This window comes from Ornithorhynchus anatinus, chromosome 14 (assembly GCF_004115215.2).
Source record: "Ornithorhynchus anatinus isolate Pmale09 chromosome 14, mOrnAna1.pri.v4, whole genome shotgun sequence".
Taxonomy (NCBI): Eukaryota; Metazoa; Chordata; class Mammalia; order Monotremata; family Ornithorhynchidae; genus Ornithorhynchus; species Ornithorhynchus anatinus.
In genome coordinates, this window is record NC_041741.1 from 38,290,718 (window position 1) to 38,311,015 (window position 20,298).

The following is a 20,298-nucleotide window of genomic DNA, read 5'->3' on the forward strand; positions in this document are numbered from 1 at the left end:
TAAATCAATCAAGGAATCAATCCAGTGTATTTACTGAGCTCTTACTGTTTGCAGAGCCAATGGTACTAATTGTGTGGGAGACTACACCATAACAGTATAAGCAGACACATTCCCTGCCCACACTGAGCTTAATATCAAGATATATTTTTCTTCAGGAAAGTATATAAAGGGATGACAATTAGCACCTCAATATAAGCAAAAAAAGATTGCTTTCGGGTGTTGACTTAAGTCGACAATATTTACATTTTAGCACATTGATTTGGTTTTAATAAATCAGTGATATTTATTGAGCACTTATTGTGTGCAGGTCCCTGCATTGAGCTCTTGGAAAAGTGTAATAGAGTTGGTAAATATGAACCCTGCCCTCAGGATCCTACAATCTAGTGGACTGTTTTTAAAGTATTTCCCTTTAAAACTGAAGGAATGCAACTTTAAAACTGCTTTTGCCATTTTGAAAGTGTGCAATATGATCATTATCTTTTCTTTTGATCATCCAGTACCTGGTTTCTCCACTCCATGACATACAAAGGTTAAACTAGAGAATGAGGTGTTGTCTTAAGCATTTGACTGTAGCTTGCTTTGTTTAAAATAGCACAGATCAATGCAAAACTCTGCCTCATCTGTATAACAGATCAACAAAGTTCTTTGTTTTTACAAAGATAAGCTTTAGAACCAAAGCTATTGCAAAAACAAAGCACATGGTGTTGAGTGGCTCAAATGTATTTGTGTTACTCAAATATAACACAAATCTGGGCAAATTTATTTTGTAATCTACAGAAACCTGTCTTCTGAATTACCAGCAGCAACACAAGCCTTTTGTGACTTCTTTCCACAAGAATGTGTAATGGAAATGTAAAACATCACTTGTGTGAAAAAGAATACAAGTTTGTGTTGATAAGACCCCATTACTTGTGTGTGGATATAAAATTGCGTATTTGGTATAGCAAAAGTGTTTGCAATGAGTGATGACTTTGTCCCCACATTAAACCCAGGTTTGCTTTTCTTTCATTAAAAACAGTGGTGAAGGCCAAGAGGATGCAGGAGAACTTGACTTTAGTGGTCTCCTGAAGCGTAGGTGAGAACCAAGTGATGAACTGAGGACCTGTGGATTGAAACCTTTAGATGCTAAGAAAAGTCAACATAAGAATGAAGTTTTTTTATGAATTGTATTATCCTTTTTTGTATGAATTTTAATTGTATTCAGTTAGATGAAATAGAAAGACATATTGATTCAAAAATTGTGGATACATTAGAAATATTTAGTTTTGTATTACTATTGTCATAGTTGGGGATGTCAATTTGAAAATTGAGACTGATGTAAACACGTTTACACAGCAACACTGATGTCTTTATTGAATGGGCAAACGTTTTAATAAATATTCTCACAACTGATCTCAATGGCAATAGCACTATCCATCAAAAGGTATTATCCAGTTAAACCATTAGTCCATAAACTTAGCGTTCCTGGGTCAGGCTTGAGCATTGAGACAGGTTTAGAGGAAGTTCAAATGGCTAAGCCCTTGAGCTGTGCTCAGCAATGCCAAGATAAACATATATCTGTGTTATGTTCTGGAAAAGAAAATGTCATATGTCAGTTTGTCAGTACTTTGATCCTTTGGTTCTTTTCATCTGCATAACTTTAAAATCCATAGGCAAAGACCCTTTTTCCGGTGAACATGATTCTGCCCACCCTAGGTCTGAGGAGCAAAATTGTCTAAAGGTGTTTTGTGACTTAATCATCTTTTGAAGGGACAGAAAGTTATTTTTGCCTGCACATGATTGATTGGCACGGGGTGATGACTACACTTGACATTTCATAGCAATAAACCCCTGGCTAGAACAGGCATGCTAAGGCACTGATTTCAATCAATCAGTTGGGTTTATTGAGCCCTTACTGTGTGCAGTCTAATGAACTAAGCACTTGGGAGACTACAATACGACGGAACTGGTAGACACGTTCGCTGCCCACGACAAGTTTGCAGAATAGAGATGAGCTTACAGGGTAACAATCACTATTTAGTGAGGGTCTGATGCTCTGTCAGGCAATCTTCCAGTGGAAAAATTACCCTCCCATATGGAAAGTGTAGCATGGCCCCTGCACCTCCAGATGGGTAATTTTGCTACAGCCTGAACCTTGTTCTGGAAATATTCTGGCTTTGAGACAGGCATGCACATGATTAAAAAAAAAAAAACAAACAGATTGATTAGAGAGTAATTAGCTCCCTCTTCACATTTAGAGTGGTGTTTGCCTTGATGAAGCCCCTGGCTAAACATCTAATGCTACAGTATAAAATATTATTTTACTTCTCAGCATCAATAATCATTAAGAGTTCTATCCTGGAATACCAGTAAAAGGTTTTCGCCAGTGTTTAACCTTCAAATTTCTTGTCAATTTTTCATTTTCTCCCTAAGTAATTTAAACTGCTCAAATAGAAACCTTGATCTAATTTTAACTGAATCCTTCTGGAATTTGCAGGGAAAGAAAAGTTAAATTATTCATATCAATCATTTATTGAGCACTTACTATATGCAGAGCACTGTACTAAGTTCTTGGGAGAGTACAGTACAACAGAATTAGCATAGGGTCATAATAGCTAAATTAAAGATAAATGAAAGGACCAATTTATATCCAATATGTCTCAATTTTTGATTCGCTTTTCATTCCCAACTATCATATTCAGTTTGTTTATTTACTGAAGCAGTTTCCTGTAAATGAATAAACTTTACTAATATAGTAAAATTGTTATAGATATGATTGACTGTCAAATGACTTTCCTACTAATTTTGATTGCATGTGTCTTCTTTCAAATGTGCTACTGAGAAATGGTTGCCATTTCTTATTCTCTGTTATTCTTTCAAGACTTTAAGCTACCTAAAATGTACACATTGCTTTTCAGTCACTGTTTTAGACCAACTTGTGGCTTTCACATCACCACTAAAATCCTTAAACATAGGAACAAATTATTCAACCCCATCTTGTTTGGTAAACTTTAGTAAGCAGTCTTACTTTCCTTTACCATATTTAAGAGAGACATATGCTAAACTATTTGCCTAGCTCTGTTGAGTTAAATACTCTGGACAAGTGAAAATCCAGCATCTGGGGAAAATTTCACCTGCTCCATTAAATTTGGGTTCAGAGGCAGTTTTGTCTGAACTCTGGGAAGCTCATCTGAACATTCTCAGCTGCCAGAAGCAGCAGAATGTTGGGTGTCAGAAGAAAGAAAGAGAATGATGGGTTCAATGATACCTGCAGCCATAATTTGCTAAATTTGGGGATATGATCTGCTGGAAATTTTGGTGCGCTAGTGGAAGTTTGGGCAGTTGGGTAGGGTGTGAAGCTAACTATAAGCTTGCCTTAAAATATTTCATCTCTGTTTTAGTAATGGGACAGATAAACCCATTCAGTATATTGTGTAGGTATGTCCTGGTATGTTTTATTTCTGTCCTTTGCCCAAGTATTTCTACTGTGCTTATATATTCAATCTTTGTATTGCTTATAGAAACATTTAAAATCTTTTCACAAGTATCAGGAAATGACTTAAAAATATCCTTCTAACTAAAATCCAAATGTATTTTCAGACTAAATGTGACTATTTGAATTTCTTAAATTAATTTGGGTCAATCAAATATTCACCAAGTAAAACAACTACATAAATGATGTATGTAATTCATGCTAAACAGTACCACAAAATATTTTTCACAAAGCCAAATTCAACTTTCTATTTTAACTTCTCAGGCCTTCAGCAAGATTTGTCATAGCCCATCTTGAAATTGAAATTCCAACCTTCCCTTTCTTTAGCATGCAATGCTGTCATTGTAACTAGGCTGCTTAACTTCTTTTAACATCAATAGAGAGATTAAACAAGAAGAAGAACCAGATATAGATGTGTGGGAGCTTCTAAAGAATGCCAATCCCAATGAATATGAGAAGATTGCATTTCAATATGGAATCACCGACCTGAGAGGCATGCTCAAACGGCTTAAGCGTATGCGCAGGGTAGAGAAGAAGAGTGCAGGTATGCAAGGAGAGTTTTTTAGTTTGTGTTGGCTTGCCTATTGTTTAACTTGGGATTTTTGATCTGACACTGACCCAACCTAGTGGAAAATCATTGGATTGTGTTGCTCCAAAATTCAGATAAAAATGGGGTTTAACATTAATTTCAAAACTCTGGGGGCTTATTTTAGCTATTAAAAAATTCCTCTCTGTGTGTGTGAGGAGGTGGTTGGGTGTTGGGGGGAGAAATAACAAGAATTCAGTGACCTGGGGTTTATAGTGATGATGCTGTGGCAGGAGGAATTGGTACAGTTACAGAGATGGTGGAGCTGAGGCAACCGGAATCCTCACGCCAATGGGAGAGAAGAATGTTCTGTTATTCACAGCAGTCCCATTAGCCCCTCTGTCTTGCTCCCACACTTCTCCCCACTCCAAGCATGTTGCTGATCACCACGTCTTTTGCTGGGAAACCCCATTTGCTATGTAGGTGGTACAAAACTAATGGTATGCTTTTAATTGGCATCTGACTAGAGGAGCAAAGGTCTCTTTTTCCTGTAATTTTCAGTTCCATTTGTCTACTGTTTTTAGTTTATCAGATTATATGAGAGCATCTTGTTTCCAAGGAAACAGCGGTAAAACCGGACTAAATATACTCTTTCCTTATGTAACCTTCCATAAAATGAATATGTCTCATGCATGTAAATTTTATGTAATTTGGAAAGCCTTGTGCATTCTGTAGTTTAATGTAGCCATTGAAATTAAATTGTCTTCTACTTTTTTTTGGATAAAACCTCTACTTTCTACTTCTACCAGCTTTTGCCAAAATTCTGGATCCTGCGTATCAGGTGGATAAAGGAGGAAAAGTAAGGTTTGTTGTGGAACTGACAGATCCAAAGGTGGAATTGAAGTGGTATAAAAATGGCCAAGAGATTCGACCCAGTACAAAGTAAGTGCTTTTATTTGTCACCATTAACACCATCATCAATCAATCATATTTATTGAGCATTTACTGTGTGAAGAGCACTGTACTAAGTGTTTAGGAGAGTACGATATAACAGATACAATCCCTGCCCACAAAAAGCTTACAATCTAGAGGGAGACAGACATTAATAGAAAGAAATTATGGATACGTACATAAAGGCTTTGTGGGGTTGGTGAATAAAGGGAGCAATTCAGGTTGATGCAAAGAGTTGGAGAAAAGGATGAGGTATGAGGGCTTAGTCAGAGAAGGCCTCTTGGAGAAGATGTGCCTTCAGTGAGACAGAGAGGGTGGGGAGAGTGCTCTTCTGACAGCTCTGAAGAGGGTGGGTGTTCCAGGCCAGAGACAGGCTGTGGTTGAAAGGTCCACAGTGAGATAGATGAGATCAAGGTACAGTGAATAGATTGGCATTAGAGAAGCTAAGTGTGTGGGCTGGGTTGTAGTAGGAAAGCAGTGAGGTGAGGTAGATGAAGTAAGGTGCTTGAGTTCTGGTGTGCAGAGCCCTGTACTAGGCCTCAGGATAGTTAATCAGTGGTATTTACTGAACACTTATTGTATTCAGACTACTGTACTAAGCCCTTGGGAAAATACAGTACAGTAGAGTTGGTAGACCCCAACCCTCCTCACAAGGAGTTTACAGTCTACAGGAGATGCTTACAGGCATGTTTCCTGACCAAAGTCTTTAATAGTATTTTTATTACATTCAGTTTAGGTTTACAATACTTACTTGATAGTTATAAACTATTTCAGTCTCTATGCAGTTCATTCATTCATTCAATCCTATTTACTGAGCACTTATTGTGTGCAAAGCACTGTACTAAGCATTTGGAAAATACAATTTGGCAACAGAGATAATCCCTACCCAACAAGGGGCTCACAGTCTAGAAGCGGGGAGACAGACAACAAAACAAGTATAAAGGTGTCAATAGCATCAATATAAATAAATAGAATTATAGAGATATATACATCATTCATAAAGTAAATAGAATAATATGTATATATATGTATATATACACAAGTGTGACAGAAGGCTCATACCTGCTAATCCCATTTGTCCCCACACTTCTGTAGTCTCAGTAATCTGAGTTTTGCAATTTTGTAGCTATTTTGTAAATATTTTCAGTAATCCATGGTTTGCTAGGGAAACCTGATATAAAGATTTTATAATGGTGACTTTTCAAAGCAATACTTCCCGCTCAAGAACGGCCCAAAAGTAAACGTAATATATTCATCCCTATGTTTATTTTTAGCATTCTGGCAGCTATCAAGCACATGCATTGCTCTTGAAATGTTGAGTTTCTGAAAGTGAGTCTTCTTTGCTGAGGAGTTTTTTACTTATCTACTTTTAATGCCGGATGCACTCATCTGGAAAGCAGGTTACAAAATAGTTAATGTTTCTCCTCCTTTCCCATTATTTTCCTTCACCTCAATGCCCTCTTTGTTAGGAAACATTGATCAGAGCTATTCCTTAAATGAAGTACCATCCTCCAGGCTCTAAGTATTAGACTTTGTGGTAATGTCATGAATTTAGTTATAAAAATATTCTTTGTTGAATGGTCAGGATCATATAATAATGAAATGGAAACATTAGAATAACTACAAAGACAAAAACTACAAAGGTTTTTGGTTTGCCCTGGAAGCCTCAATTTAATATTTTTGTTTATGGTTTTGAACTCTGAATATTATCTATGAAAACTGATTTAGAATTAAATGCAAATATAATTATATCACTCTTGAACAAAAGTATAGAATTAGGTATCTGCTATTTTTTGAAGTGTTCAGTAGCAAGAAACAATAGCAGTGTAAATACACTCAGAATATATCTGAAGTCCTGGACATTATGCTGTGAATATTACATAAATAGAAAGCAAAAACACAACTGCAGATTGCATTGATCAAGATCCCCGAATTTGAGCCAAAATACTAACCAGTTTATTCCTGATTCCTATTTTAAGTAAGGGGGAATAAAACTTAATAATTTCATGAATTTGAACTTGCTTGGTTTCTGTTTGTCATAGATACATCTTTGAACACAAAGGTAACCAGAGAATATTGTTCATCAACAACTGCACCCTGGCAGATGATTCTGAATATTACGTGTCAGCTGGGGATGAGAAATGTTCCACCGAACTCTTTGTAAGAGGTAAAATATATTAGGTCACTTATTTCATCTGTTTCAAAGCATCTGTTTCACACTTTGTATTAGTTGGTGCTCAAAGAGTTCTTCATCCAGGCAGATCAGGCACACTGGGGCCATTAAAGTAATGTGAGGAGCAGTGTAGGCTAGTGAAAAGAACAAGGACCTGGGAATCAGAGGACCTGGATTCTAAACCTTCTATACTGTGAGCCCATTGGGTAGGGATTGTCTTTATTTGTTACCTGATTGTACTTTCCAAGTGCTTAATACAGTACTCTGCACACAGTAAGCGCTCAATAAATACGATTGAATGAATGAACCTGGTTCCACCTCTAGCCTGTTGTGTCACCTTGAGCAAAGTCATTCAACTTCTCTGTGCCTCAATTTACTCATCTGTAAAATGGAGATTCAATACCTGTTCTTTCTCTCAGTGAACCCCATGTGGGCCAGGATTGTATCTTACCTAATTATCATGTATCTACCCTAGTGTTTAATACAGAATTTAGCATATAGTATATGCTTATCAAATACCATTATTAGTATTATTATTATTATTTGGGGGTTCAGTGCAGATGGTTCAGGCTATTTTAAGTAACCTAGATGTTGTCTAATTGATCAGAGGTGTCAGTTGATCCCCAGAGTGTCAACCCTACAAAATATTGTGAAAGAATTACAATTTACCTAGTTTGGCTAAGGAGACTTAAAGTGCTCACTGTGAACGGTTGGGTCCTTTGCTTGCCCATGCTCTCGAGTCTAATTTACTGGCAATTTTTCCTAAAGTCAGAAAAAAAATTGGTTGGCAGCAGCCAGCAACTAAGCATGCCAAAAGCCAATTTGTAACTAAGAGACACTTGAGAACAGGAGCACTGTAATTTTCTTGGCATGTGATTTAGTTGTCGATTTGGTTTTCAAGTAAGAAAGCAGTGTGTGGACTTTAGAGGCCTGTATCGTCAAGTTTGGCTTAGAGCAGAAAGTCTCAGAAGAGTATTATAAATTCTTCTTCGTCAAATTATCCTCCACAAAGTCATTCTGAAGAAATGAGAGAACTTTACAGTTTTAGATTTCTCTTTGAAAAAGACAACCATCCATATCCATTCTCTTTCCTCGACCACCACAGAAAGAGACAGCAACCTCTCCCAATCCCCCATGGAGAGAGGCATGCAATCCAAGACCTTTTAAAGACACTAAACCCACTCATGAATTCAAACTTGTCCCAAACCTTTCACTTGCACATGCACATAGACTCATATATATGTACACATATATACATATACACACTCACACAAACACACTCACAAACCTCTAGTGCTTCTGTCTCTTGGTCTTTTGTTTTCCTTCTCCTTTCATTACTGCATTTGGCTTAGTGCCGATGCAGCTGAGATACAAAGGATGGGCTTTTTTGAAGGACTAGATTTGGTGGCAGAAAGAGTGGGAAGGGCTGGCATTTAATAGTAATAATGTTCATTATTATGATATAAGTGCTTACTATGTGTATGTGCTGAGCACTAGGATAAATACAAGGTTTTTAGATTGGACACAGTCCCTGTCCCACATGGGGTTCATAATCTATCAGATGCTGAAACTGAAGCCAAGAGAGGGTAACTGAATTGCCCAAGATCACACGATACGTCAGTCTCTTGACTCCTAGTTCCAAGTTCTTTCCACTAGACCACACTGCCTCCCCAGCACTTAAAACATACTGGAGAATGAAGTAGTCAAGTAGATTGAATGTCAGAGTTGAAAAACAGTGAGGGGTCTAGGACAATAAGGAGATTGTGGGCTTCTGAGACAGAGAGGATGATGGTACCGACTGAGATCGGAAACAGAAGAAGGAGAAGATTTGGTAGGGAGCTTAAATAATTTTGGTTTAGTTAAGTTAAACTTGAAATGTCAGTGGAACATTCAAGGGGTAATGTCCTGGAGGCAAGAGAAGAAGCAGGACTGAAGATTAAATGAGTTAAATTTTAGAGATGTTCATCTAGAGGTATCTGAAACTATGTGAGTAGATAAATACCCCCAAGGGAGTGGATGAAGAGCAAGAACAGAGCCTTACAGGGCTTCCACAATTTAAGGATGCAAGACTAAATAGTAGCCAATCAAGGAAACTGAGCTGTAGAGAGGTAGGATGGGACCATATGAGAGCTACATCAGTAAAACCGAGGCTTGGTAGTGTTTCATGGAGGAAGGAGTGAACTCCTCTCTAGACTGTAAACTCCTTGTGGGCAGGTTATGTGTCTAACAACGTGTTCTCTCCCAAGTGCTCAGGAGAGTGCTCTTCACACAGTAAGCACCCAATAAATACCACTGACTTATTGATTGAAGAGGTGGTTCATATTGTCAAAGGCATCCTAGCTTCTGAGGGGAATAAGGGAAGTCAAAGCCATAAACTTCAAGGGTGGACAAAAGCAAATTTTAAATTATACTCTGCCCTATTTTTAGAGATTAATTCAATTCACATAATAGAAATAGTGGTGATATTTATTAAGCACTTATGTACCAAGCTCTGCAGTAAGTGTTAGGATTAAATACAAGTTAAATAGGTCAGACACTGTCCCAGAACCTCATTGAGCTCATAGTCTAAGTAGAAAGGCGAACAGATATTCAATCTATATTTTACAGATAGGAAACTGAGACACAGAGAAGTGAAGTGACTTGCCCAAAGTCACATGGCAGAGCCAGGATTAGAACCCAGATTTTCTGACTCCCAGGCCCGTGTTCTTTCCAACAGTCATGCTGCTACCTAAGTGTCACATGTAAAATTTATACATGTGCTTCACCTGTATAATTTCCCCCAATAAAAGTTGTCTGCTCTCCATAACCTTAGTATTTGATCACAAACTTATGTATAGGGCCTAGAACCCATTCAGTAAATGCAGTTGAATGACCAACTCATACCTTGTACCCACCTAGCCCTTAGTGCACCTAGTAAGTGCTTAACAAATATCATTTTTAAAAGTAAGAGACTATTCACCTCAATGTCTCAGTCAGATAAGTCTTGCTATTTGGGATTTTCTGGCCAGCCTGTCCAATTGCTGATACAAACCAATAAAATCCCAGCCCAAGGTTTTCAGTTCTTCAAGATGGCGACAGGTTGTGTTCAATCCTCTCCAGCTCCAAATATCCCAATCAATTCTCATGCTTGCCAAAGTGATGAGAAATTGTCTATCATGAACTTAAGAATGGTTCTGAGTGAAGAGCAGTGGGTCCTGGGTTTAAAAAACAAATAATCAGTGGTATTTATTGAGCACTTACAGTATGTAGAGTGATGTACTAAGAGTTTGGGATAGTACTTTATAAGGAAATTGGTAGATGTATTTTCTGACCAAAATAAGCAGTTAATTTAATAAGTTATAATCTACCTCCTAAAATGTATATTATTTTTCTGAAGTTTTAAAACAATAATTCTAATTAGGCATTGCTTTTTGAAATTATTAATTTTAAAATTTTTTCCTTACAATAGAGCCTCCAATATTGGTGACCAAGCAACTGGAAGATACCAATACCTATTGTGGTGAGAGAGTAGAGTTAGATTGTGAAGTGTCAGAAGAAGGTGCCAATGTGAAATGGTAAGCAGCTCTCATTAGAAATATACAATGTACTCATTTTTACACATTTTTCATTGGAAAACCATAAAAGAAAGCAAATGTGATCTAGTCTTCTTCAGTAATAAAGCAAGGAGTGTAATCCTCAAATGGCTCTCTATTGCCATATTCTGAATCACACAAGGAGCCTGGAAGTCATGTGAAAGTGTGGCTCTGTCCTCCAGGAAAACACTTGAAAAGGTTAGGAATTTCCATTAGGAGTTCTTCAAACAAGTCATCTAATGCTGAAGATTCTGGTTACTGAACTCAGGGGACTGACTGCATGTAATAAACCGCTTTTCAGAATTTTAGTGCAGTATGTAACAGACTGACAAGCTCAAACAACACTGGGATATGTAAGAGCCTTCAGAGGGATTTATCACACTCAACAATTTTCAACAAGAAGGTCATCAAATTCCACCACGTTGCCACTGGCCTGACATTTTAATTAACAAAGCAATAAAAACTCAGTTTGAGAGGACCAGTACACACTGTCCTGCTATAATACATGTTTCCACCATTAATTTTGGCTAAACCATTTTGGAGAAGTAGGAAATGTCTATCCAACTCTTATGGTGTCATTAGAAACAGCTTGTTCACATGTGCTCAGCATCAAAATGAGTGAATACTATAAAATGAGTTTTCCTTAATGCAGGGTTTTGGCAAAAACATAACCACTGACTATAGAAATTTAATATGCTCTTTGGGAAGTTAGTCCCTCCCTTTTCCTCTGCTCCTCCTCCCTTCACCATTGCCCCTACTTCTTCCCTCTGCTCTACTCCTAACTTGCCACTTGCCCCAAACTGGAGCTCAGATTCTGTCTCCAGTCCCATGGGGCTTGGGAGAGGAAGAGCAGTAGGTTGGGAACCGAGCGGGGGCCTCTATGGAAACTCCTCCAGAGAGGAGAAATTACTCCTCAGGAAATGCAAGACTTGCTACTCTAAACATCTGATAGCCCACCCCTGATCTGACTGCAGAGGATCCCAACCCCACCTCATCCCCCAGCCTTCTCTTTTCTAGCAATGAGGGAACTGAGCCTTGGTACACCTAAGAGGGAATAATTGCTTTGATAAACCACCTTGAAAATGGTTAATTTGGGGAAAATTCACAAAGCAGGCTAAAGTTGAATTGGTTCTGTGGTATTGTCTTTGGATGTGCATGGTATAGTAGGAACTCTTGGTCCCTTTTCGGCTTTTCCAAACTCACCTAGACTCATTGGTAAATTCCATCTGTGGAATTAAATGTAAATATAAAGGACAATTAACTATTCTGGTTACCTTGTTTGAGTTATAGATTGATAGACCGTTCATTTTTCAATTCTCACACTAATAATTTTCCTATGTAATGCAGCACTCTTTCTCAACTTTAATTAGGTTTAAGAATGGTGAGGAAATAGACACTGGCCCGAGATCTAGATACAAAGTTAAGGTTGATGGGAAGAAGCACATTTTGATCATAGATGGAGCAACGAAGGCTGACAATGCAGAATATTCAGTAATGACAACAGGAGGACAATCTTCTGCTAAACTTAGTGTTGACTGTAAGTATAACTTTCCCATTGAGGCCCCCAACATTTCGCCTAACAAGTCATATGTTTTTCTTTAATACCAGGAAAATGTGGTTTGAAAATTTCAAACTATTTGCCTCTTGCTCATCTCAAAATTGATTAACTTAAGCCTCTAAAAAGCAATAAAATCTCCTTTTACCAGAACAACATTTTTTTTCAGAAAGAACTTGCCAATCAACCCAAGCTTTCTCTCTTTTCCCTTCCTTATGATGCTAAGGCTAAAGTGGAGGATGAACAATTTCTAACACACAATGGAGAACCAATCTAAGTCCACTTCTAAATACTCATCATCCCCACCTCCAGGTCTGTTACAGAGTTCTGACCGGCTCTGCCTCTCATTATCATATTACTATACTTTAAACACTCTAGAATAATTCAGGAATATATGGCAGTCATTATAACTCGTTATTACAACGTTTGACAGTTCTAAGGAATTCCTTCACTGATGTTCCAGTTCCCACATCCTGCCGCTGGCCTGGAATGCCCTCCCTCCTCATATCTGCCAAACAGTGACTCTTCCTCCACTTCAAAGCCTTACTGAAGGCACATCACTTCCAAGAGGCCTTCTATTCATTCATTCAGTCAAATTTATTGAGAGCTTACTGTGTGCAGAGCACTGTACTAAGAGCTTAGAATGTACAATTTGGCAACAGAGACAATCCCTGCCCAACAGTGGGCCCACAGTCTAAAAGGGGAAGATGACAACAAAACAAAACAAGTACTTCTCCCACTCCCTTCTGTGTTGCCCTGACTTGCTCCCCCATCGCATCCCAGAGCACTCATGTATATATCTGTAATTTATTTATTTATATTTATTTTAATGTCTGTCTCCCCCTCTAGGCTATAAGCTTGTTGTGAGCAGGGAATGTGCCTATTTATTGTTGTAGTGTACTCTCTCAAGCGCTTAGTACAGTGTTCTGCACACAGTTAAGTGTTCAAAAAATACTACTGAATGAATGAATGCAAAAAATGAACCCAGCTGTTCCACTAGCTTGTAAGCTCCTTAAAGGCAGGGATTGTGTCTGCTAACTCTGTCATTCTCTCCCAAGATCTTAGTAGAGTGCCATGCACATAGTAAGTGCTCAGTGACTACCACTGCTAAGTTTTAAACCCAGTTTCTGTGCTGTACGGAATAACATCTCCTTTTCTCTAGTGAGACCCCTGAAGATAGTGCAGCCCCTAACAGATACTACTGTGAAACTTGGGAAAGAAATCACTCTGAGGTGTGAGCTTTCTGAAAACATAACGGGAAAATGGACCAAAAATGGTCTACCTGTTCAAGAGAGTGACCGGTTAAAGATACAGCATAAAGGAAGGTAGGTCAAGGGGAGTACTCGGTTTGAGTGAGAGAGATATGAGCATTAGTTGACTCATCCACATCCTTACTAAATTTCTCTGGTTCCTGCTTTGCAAATACCATGTGGGTTATCGATCTTGTCCACATGTATTCTCTGTCTGATTCAAGTAATATTCTTTCTCCCTAACCGGAAAGACCACTTGTTTGTTCTGTGTTTGTTTTGTCCAGAAAGAGAGTGTGAGGGAAGAAGTTTGATTTGGGCAGGGAAAGGATGAGGTTTCCATCCTGAAAGATACTTAGTTCAAGCTAGGGAAGAGCAGAACAACTTCTAAAAAGACATATATTCTGAAACCCTTGAAAAGGAATCTCCCAAATCCATTTTCAGAAACTATTTGAGCCACTGAGTAAGTCAGGAATCAGGTAAAAGCTCTGGCAGTCTTGAATATGAACCAAGTATGACTAATATCAATAACTGTAGGTGGCGTGGTTTCCTATGGTGCCCTTTACTGGAATAGTAAGTTTTAGTTCCTTTTAAATATATTAATGTATCAGTCAAAGCACTCTATAGTTGTCGGTGTAGAATTAGAGGTCATCTGTTAAAGCAAGCATTTATGATCTTTGTTAGAATCTGAACCCCTACATGGTATCGACCGAAATACCCTACCACCCCTACTTTCACTACACATATTCTCCTCCCTTGTCTTTCCCTGTAATCCCTTCACACATCTCCATACATAGCTACATATGCTCCTGTGTACACACACACACACACACACACAAAAATCCACACACGAGACTGCAGCCTTCTTCTGATGGAACAGATGCAGCAAAGCAAATGGCAAAAGAAAGCAACTTCTGGAAACCTCAAAGACTGGGACACCCATCCCCTGTTTCAGGCTTTTACTGCCCCCTCCTGGAATTCGCATCTGTTTCCCTTAAGTTTTGAACGCTTTACTGTGCCTGAAGTCCCCACTGGGTTTATCATTTACAGGCTTGGTGTTCATGGATGGGTGAGTCTCCCTGAAAAAGAATCTCTATCACACTTGGTCCATCAAAATACAGTAAATTTTTTATGGTATTTGTTAAGCAGCTACTATATGCTAGGCACAGTACTAAGTGCTGGGGTAGGTAACAAAGTGATTAGTTTGGACACAGTCCATGTCTCACATGGGGCTCACAGTCTTAATTCCCATTTTACAGATGAGGTAATGAGGCACAGAGAAGTTAAGTGGCTTGTCCAAGGTAACACAGAAGGTGAATGGCAGAACCAGAATTAGAACCCAGATCCTTCCGATTCCCAGCCCCCTTCTCTGTCCTCTATGCCATACTGCTTCTCATTCATCTTAGCTCTGATGAAATTATAGCATTGTAGACTTTTTATGTTGTGGCTTTCACTAGTTTTGAAATAATATGATACAAAAATACTTAAATTTGTGATTTTCAACTTTATTGATTCTTAAAAACAAGTCAAGCAATATGAATCTACTACAAGCAATATAACTGGATTTCATTTTTTAATTTTCATAGAATCCACAAGTTAGTTATTGGCACCTCTGCTGTTGAAGATGAGGGCGAGTATGTATTTACACCAGATGCCTACTCAGTTACTTTGTCAGCAAAAGTTCACGTCATAGGTGAGTCTATAGAGCGTGCCGTTATTACAAGGGTTATTTTTTAGCTTCTACCTTCAAAATATTTAGGTAATGTGTGAGGTTTTATTTTCACATTTTACCCACACTTATTTGGATCCTTACTGGCTTATTCACACACTTCATTTGGAACACATAGGAGATCATTTTCATTAGTGAACTGCGGTTGAATTTGCAGGGTTGTTAATGTGGTTTGAACTGCTCAAGCCCATTTGTTTCATTTTATATGTGTTCTGGGATACGTGTCGTCAACAAACTACCAGTTAATAGTGTCATCTGAGACTGGTTCAGTGTTCTAAGACAATGTGGTACTGTTCTATCATGGTCCATGGTAGTTTTATGTTTTTAATTGGTGCTTTTGGGAGGCTGATTTGAGTGCATCGTATTGCAAGGAAATAGAAAGTGTTCCTGGACTCCCTGAATTTTCACAGCTCCAGTTTGTTCTTGGGCCTAATTATCTACATGTATGAGATTATACTGTGAAAACTCATAAAGCAGGTGCAAAGAAGCCTGCAGTGATGAGCCAAATTCTCATTCAAACTATCAGTTATAGTCTTTGTTTTTTTATGTATTATTACACTGTTGATCATTTCCTTCATTTTATTTACTAAATATTCTGATGACAGTGTGATACTGCTTATAACTTCCCAAGACTCCAGGATCATTTATTAGAACATATGCTCACCAAATCACTGTTTTTTCTCCTGAAGATGTGTCTCTCATTATGGCTAACTACAAAAACTGTGTTTGATATTTTAGATCCTCCCAAACTCTACTTGGATGGTCTTGATGCTGACAACACAGTGACAGTAGTTGCAGGAAGCAAACTTCGTCTTGAAATCCCAGTTACTGGAGAGCCACCTCCAAAGGCTATATGGAGCAGAGCAGATAAGGTCTTATATTTACATTGTATCTTTTTTTCTACATTGAAAAATTACCTTTAAAGTTAAGGATAAAGGAGGAAAAGAGATAAACAGTGACAAGGAATTGTACTAAGATCTTGGGTAAGTTCAACAGAGGCAAGACATGTGCCCTCAAGAAGCTTACAATTCAATGGGGAAGTAACATATTCAGAATATTTACAAGTAGAACAGTAGGAAGAAAAGGTTCAGATGTGGACTAGAAAGAACCTGCTGGGATAAAATAGAAAAATAAATGATAGAATGAAAAATTGAATGTATGTGTCTATATGACTCAGGGTGTTAGAAATTGATCAGGGAAGCCTTACTGAAAGAAATGGGATCATCAAAGAGCTGAGGATGGGGGAGGCTGAGGTCTGATGGATTGGGAGAAATGAGAAGGAAATTTTGGCTAGGGGAAGAGCCTGAGCAAGGAGTTGAATCAGGAAAGTCAAGAGTGGGTTACAGTTAGATGAGCTTGGGCCGAACAAAGAGTGCAAGCAGGGTGACAGAGGAGTGATATGGAAGATGGAGAGTGCTAGTGAGGAACCTAGAAGCCAATAAAGTAGAGTTTTTACTTAATGTGGAGGGATTTAGGCAGCAATTGAAGGGCTTTGAGAAGTGGAGGGGCACTTTCTAGGTGACATTTCAGAAAAATAATTCAGTCAGTAGCGTGGAGTGTAGACCTGAAGCAGGGGGAACCAGAAGACAGGGAGACCAGGAGGAAGCTGATTCAGTAAGTAGTCTAACCATAATAGGACAGTTAGATATGGGGGTATGTCTACCACAGGATATTGAGCCTTACAAGATTCATCTTTCTAAGAACTGTGATTGATCACAAGTTAGTACACATAATTATTTAATAATTAATAATTATGGTACTTGTTAAGCACTTACAATGTGTCAAGCACTGGACTAAGCACTGTAGTAGATACAAGTTAATCAGACTAGACACAGTCCCTGTTCCACATGAGGGGGACATTCTAAGTAGGAGGAAGTAGGATTTAATCCTCATTTTATAGATGAGGCAACTGAGGACCAGAGAAATGAAGTGACTTGCCTAAGATCACACAGCAGGCACATGACAGAGCCAGCATTAGAACCCTGTTCCTCTGAATCCCAGGCCCGTGCCCTTTCAATTAAGCTATGCTGCTTCCACTTACTTTTCATTTACACATAAATATCTGTTTAGTGCTCAAAGTGACATCCCAATTAGGTGACACTGAAATTTTAATATCGTATTTGTCCTTTCAGTGTATCATGGAGTCTGGGGGCCGCATCCGAGCAGAATCTTACCCTGATAGCAGCACTTTGGTCATTGATGTTGCTGAAAGGGAAGACTCGGGTATCTACAAAATCAACCTAAAGAATGAAGCTGGAGAAGCACAAGCTAGCATCAAAATTAAAGTGGTTGGTAAGTTCTCAAACAATGAAAAAATATTTTGAATTAAACTGGAGTTCCTATGACCAGAGTTGGAAATTTGGGGCTTCCAACTCTACTGGCAATGGGAACTTATTGGTTGGCTAATCTGATTAAATTAAGATCTTTCATAAAACACCGAACTTTCACTAGTCACCATTGCCCTCTGCTAACACCACTTTTCCTATGCGGGCCACCTGGTTGGCTATATTAAATGGTTGAGGCCAACTGCTTAATCAAATGACAGTGGAATCAATCTTAATCAACAGTATTTATTGGGCCCCTACTGTGTGCAGAGGACTGTATTAAGCACTTGGGAGACAGCAATACAGTTAGACATGATCCTGGCCCTTGAGGAGTTTACAGTCTGGACACTTCTCTTTTTTTTTCCTCCCTCATCCCTACTGGAACAAAGATGCCATTGACAGAGACAGAAATTATGATTTGGGCCTATGGGAAGGTGATGAACTTCCTTTTTCCTCCATTGCAAGAGGGAGGGGACAGGTGCCTGATAGCTTCTTCTCCTTGTCTGTATCCTTGTCATTTACAAAACCTCAGAACATTTGAAAGTTTATGTGGCAAGGTTAAGCATCAAGCGTACAATTAAGTCACAAGTACCTTGAGATCAGTAGTACAGATAGAACTGAGAAGAGGTATCAGACCTGAAATGAGGCCTTGGCCACGATCTTTAGATTACTATCTGCCAAGTCAGTCAATGCATTTTCTGCTAAAGACTCTGTACCAGTATGAAACCAAAATGAAGTGGGTCCAGGATGTGGTTGGTTTCCAAGTGCTGCTAGACTTGTCTTGCTATCACCCTCTCAGTTTCCTTTTCAAGGAAGGAGAGGTTTAAGCCTAAGCTCCAACTTGGCAGAGATGATGGGCTCCTTAGCAGAGGTTGGATCACTGTTTATTCTACAGAGGAAGGCATTCACCAAAGTAAATTTTGAGTTTCCACCAAACCAGGGCTTTTTTTACATTCCCATTAGTGGGAATCTGGAGTAATTAGATAAACTGTTCTCTGGAAACTTGTCATTTTCTGAAAAATTCTTAAATGTTCCCCTACCCAGTGAAGAAGAGAATAAGAATCTGATATTACTCTCGGGAACTTTACATTTTTATCTGAACTAATTAGATTGGTAGTCTTTTCTTTCATTTTTGATGTCTTTTCTTTGTCCAGATTTTTTCCCCTTTTGTATACAACTTCTTGTGACTATTATTTTGTTTGTCAGAATCCTTATGGCAGGCTTACTTAGAAATATAAGGTTTTACTTTCTCTCACTATCCTATGTTGCCTGGGATTGGAAATAGAGACAGAGGGGAGTCCTATATCCCTCTCCAGCATCCTGACTAGCTCCTAGGAAATGGGGAAACCTTCTGGCTGACCTGGGGTTCCACATTCTCAGCTCTTCAGTGGAACTAGCAGAAAACATTTTGGCACTCATGTTTTGTTTACCTAGGAAAAGCCCTAAGCATATTTCCAGATGACCATAAATTACCCCCCCCCCCCCCAACCAAAAGAATGAGGAATTTGAATACTCTAGTTCTTCACTGTGCCCTTGATGGACCTCACATGTGGGAATTTATATCCACATACTACAAGTGCACACTATAGAATTGTGTGTAGGTGTGTGAGAGTAAGAGGAAAGAACAAGAAGTGTGAGGGGAAACATTTCCTTTGACATCATATTCCAGACCATGACAACATAGTGTCCAAAAGCTTGCCGCTCATCAAAATTCACCCACATGGATTCCATCTCACCACTGTCATCTTCAGACATGAAAAACCACCCATTTGGATGTTCTCACACTTTTGTGCTCTCTCCCCCTCTCTTTCCCTAACAAGTTAGTGGAGTTTCAGTAATTTTGAAGTTCAATAATAAATTGCAAATAAGTGAGAGGGAAATCAGAAAATATTCTCCATGCCCAGCTTGAGGATTGGAGCCATTCGTTAGGCACCAACAGCCAGGTGAATATGAGCTGAGTCACACACTCTCAGGACACAGGCTTCCAGTTCCAAGAAAGGTGGGTAGGGTCCAGGGAGTCAGGTGGGGGTGACTAGGCCTTAATCCCACTCAATTTTTCTCCTGCTTCTCTGTAAATCCCTGTGAAAAATTCCTTGCTAGGGGCTATTCAAGGGTAAGTAGGCCGGACTTCCAGCTTCTGAAAAATTGGGCATAAATGGGTGGTTTTTAGGGAGGTGAGAAAGTACCCTGCTTTCTCCTCACAGATTATCTCCACTTCACTAGGAATGCTGAAATCGACCCTTCTTAGACTTGAGAAAGGGAATAATCAATTTGTAAAGCTGACTCTAAATTGATTGATCTTAGGGAATTCACCAAACATGAGGAATTCTGTCAGTAAAGTTATATTAGCTTCTTGGTACTGCTAATAATCACAGCACTGTGAGTCAGGGCAAATTGTGGATTCCTACAGACTGAGGCAGCCAAAGCCTAAATATGGGTAGAAGGGTACATGGACAACCACTGTGCATCCTCTCCTGAGGAAAGAGAGGTGGCAGCCAGGGCCGAGGCTGGAAAAGATGGTAGTGGCAGGGTTAGAAAGGGAGGGGGAAGAAAAAAGGAGGAGAAGTGGAGGGGCAACTTCAAAATAAGCTGCACCACAGTCCTGGTTACTACTTAGCCAAGGCATCCTGATGATGACAGTTCTTTCATTCACTGCATTACATGGGTGCATGTTCTCTCTCTGTCTCTCCCCCCACCCACCGCCCAGCTTCTTCCCCTCTCCCCCGGGACCCCGCCCTAACCCCAGAAA

General features: G+C 39.0%; 1 protein-coding gene across 1 annotated transcript in view; it reads left to right on the forward strand.

Annotated features, from left to right (window-relative positions):
- MYBPC1 (myosin binding protein C1) overlaps positions 1-20,298 on the forward strand; it is a 63,517-nt gene that overhangs the window by 18,979 nt on the left and 24,240 nt on the right. The window contains exons 10-19 of the mRNA XM_039914041.1: positions 1,019-1,075; positions 3,853-4,016; positions 4,808-4,940; positions 6,992-7,116; positions 10,571-10,676; positions 12,065-12,231; positions 13,412-13,574; positions 15,083-15,189; positions 15,964-16,097; positions 17,358-17,517. Coding sequence (XP_039769975.1) covers positions 1,019-1,075; positions 3,853-4,016; positions 4,808-4,940; positions 6,992-7,116; positions 10,571-10,676; positions 12,065-12,231; positions 13,412-13,574; positions 15,083-15,189; positions 15,964-16,097; positions 17,358-17,517 — 1,316 coding nt within the window. The remainder of the gene's footprint in view (positions 1-1,018; positions 1,076-3,852; positions 4,017-4,807; positions 4,941-6,991; positions 7,117-10,570; positions 10,677-12,064; positions 12,232-13,411; positions 13,575-15,082; positions 15,190-15,963; positions 16,098-17,357; positions 17,518-20,298) is intronic.